Source organism: Pygoscelis adeliae, unplaced genomic scaffold, assembly GCF_000699105.1.
Source record: "Pygoscelis adeliae isolate BGI_AS28 unplaced genomic scaffold, ASM69910v1 Scaffold22, whole genome shotgun sequence".
NCBI lineage: Eukaryota > Metazoa > Chordata > Aves > Sphenisciformes > Spheniscidae > Pygoscelis > Pygoscelis adeliae.
The window spans coordinates 3,809,912-3,811,532 of NW_008824350.1; the positions used below are offsets into that span (position 1 = coordinate 3,809,912).

Here is a 1,621-nt window from a genome sequence, read left to right on the forward strand (position 1 = left end):
GAGCCGCCCGGCACCCGCCCCGGCCCGCCGGGCCCCGCACCGGCACTCTCCCCGCGGCTACGCGCTTTCCCCCCCCCCCCCGACAGCCCGCGGATCCGCCCCACCCCACCTTTGCTTTTATTTCTCTTAATAACGTTTATTATCCCAAGTGCTTCTGGGCTGGATGCGCTTTTTCATCGCTTTTTTTTTTTTTTTCTGCTTTTTTGCCTTTTTTTTTCTTTAAAGGAAGTTCTGGAAATAAGTCTAAAGGCGAAAGTAGTTTGTTTACATTACAGATTAGCAGCGCGCTGCGATTAGCCTTCCCTTGCCGCCCTCCTGCCCCACCATCGCAATCGGGTCTAAAGCGGAATCTCACCGGCCACGTGAAGTTAAAGGGCAACTTAATGGGGCTGTCAAATCTCTCTGTATCCTTGATGCTGAAGGAGTTTATTCCCAGAACCGGGGTGATGATGCTGCCGAACGTGCAGGAGCCCGGGGAGACCACTGCCTGAAAATGCTTCAAACAAACGCGAAAGAAGGTCCTGCAGTGGGGGGAGCAGGGCTTCCCGCTGGCCAGAGACCCGTGGCTATTCACGAATTCGTGCAGCTCCAGCTGGAAGACGCCAGAGCCGGACACCCTCTGCACAAAGGGGAGACACAAAATAGCCAAATCAGACCTTACCCCGGCTTTGCCATGCAAACTTGCTTCCATCACCCACTTTACATTTCGCGAACCCTTTTTTTTTTTTTTTTTTTTTTTTTTGCGACGTGCGATTACCTGCTGCAAAATCATTAACAGAAACGTCAAGCCAAAGACGCGCAAGGCTGTCATCCTTGTGTTATTCAAGCTGCCAGTTCTCAGTGGGTTTAGTTTTCCTCCTGTATTCCTCGAATGGTCCAAGGAAGCGCTTCTCGGTTGAGGGAGAAAAGGGAGGCGTCCCGGCGATTCTCCTGCAGCAACCTACTCTTCCAAATATTCCCCGAGCACCAGCAGAAATCGGAAGGTAAAATCCAGGTGTCGATCCGTCCCCTTCTGGGAATTAATCCTGCAGCCAGCCGCCGACCTCTGATCGCTGTCGTCGCCTTTATAAACTCCAAAGCCGGGTGGGTTTGGTGAGAGACGCGGAGGGGAGTGCTTAGCGTGGAACCGCTCCTCCTTTAACCGGTGCTAACAGCGCTCAGTAAATGGAAAACTTGCTTCCCTTCGAGCTGTTTATATAGTTGCCTCGCATCCTCGCAAGCTCATTATGTAAACTGTCAGTCAGACTCACGGGCGATCCCTCCCCTTTTCCATCTTTCCTTTCTGGAAAAAAAGAACCAAATGTTGCGGGGAGCCCTCATATCCAGAATTAATACCCTGCTGCCGCCGCCGCCGCCGCTGCCGCGCTGACCGCCGAGGAGCCGAGCTGATTACGAGCAAGCCAAGCATCTGTTGAGATATTTACGGCGCTCACACTGGGAGAGTTCCCTCGAAAATCGGACGCCTCTCCACAGAGCGGCTTTCCAGAGCGGCCGAACAATAGAGGACGAGATGTTTAAAAAACACGCTTGTTAGTTTGTTTGTTCGCTTCTCTCCCCCCCGATCGCTACGTGTGCGCCCGCCCGCCCTCGCCCCGGCCGCTTCCCGGGGCGGCGGGACGGG

At 54.0% G+C, this 1,621-nt stretch overlaps 1 protein-coding gene across 1 annotated transcript in view; it reads right to left on the bottom strand.

The window, feature by feature from the left end:
• The window catches only part of DLL4 (delta-like 4 (Drosophila)), a 12,242-nt gene extending 10,719 nt beyond the window's left edge, over window positions 1-1,523 (bottom strand). Inside the window, exon 1 of the mRNA XM_009319266.1 lies at window positions 208-1,523. Within this exon, the coding sequence (XP_009317541.1) occupies window positions 208-811 (604 nt within the window). The 5' untranslated portion in view covers window positions 812-1,523. The remainder of the gene's footprint in view (window positions 1-207) is intronic.
• Between the last annotated feature and the right edge of the window lie 98 nt (window positions 1,524-1,621).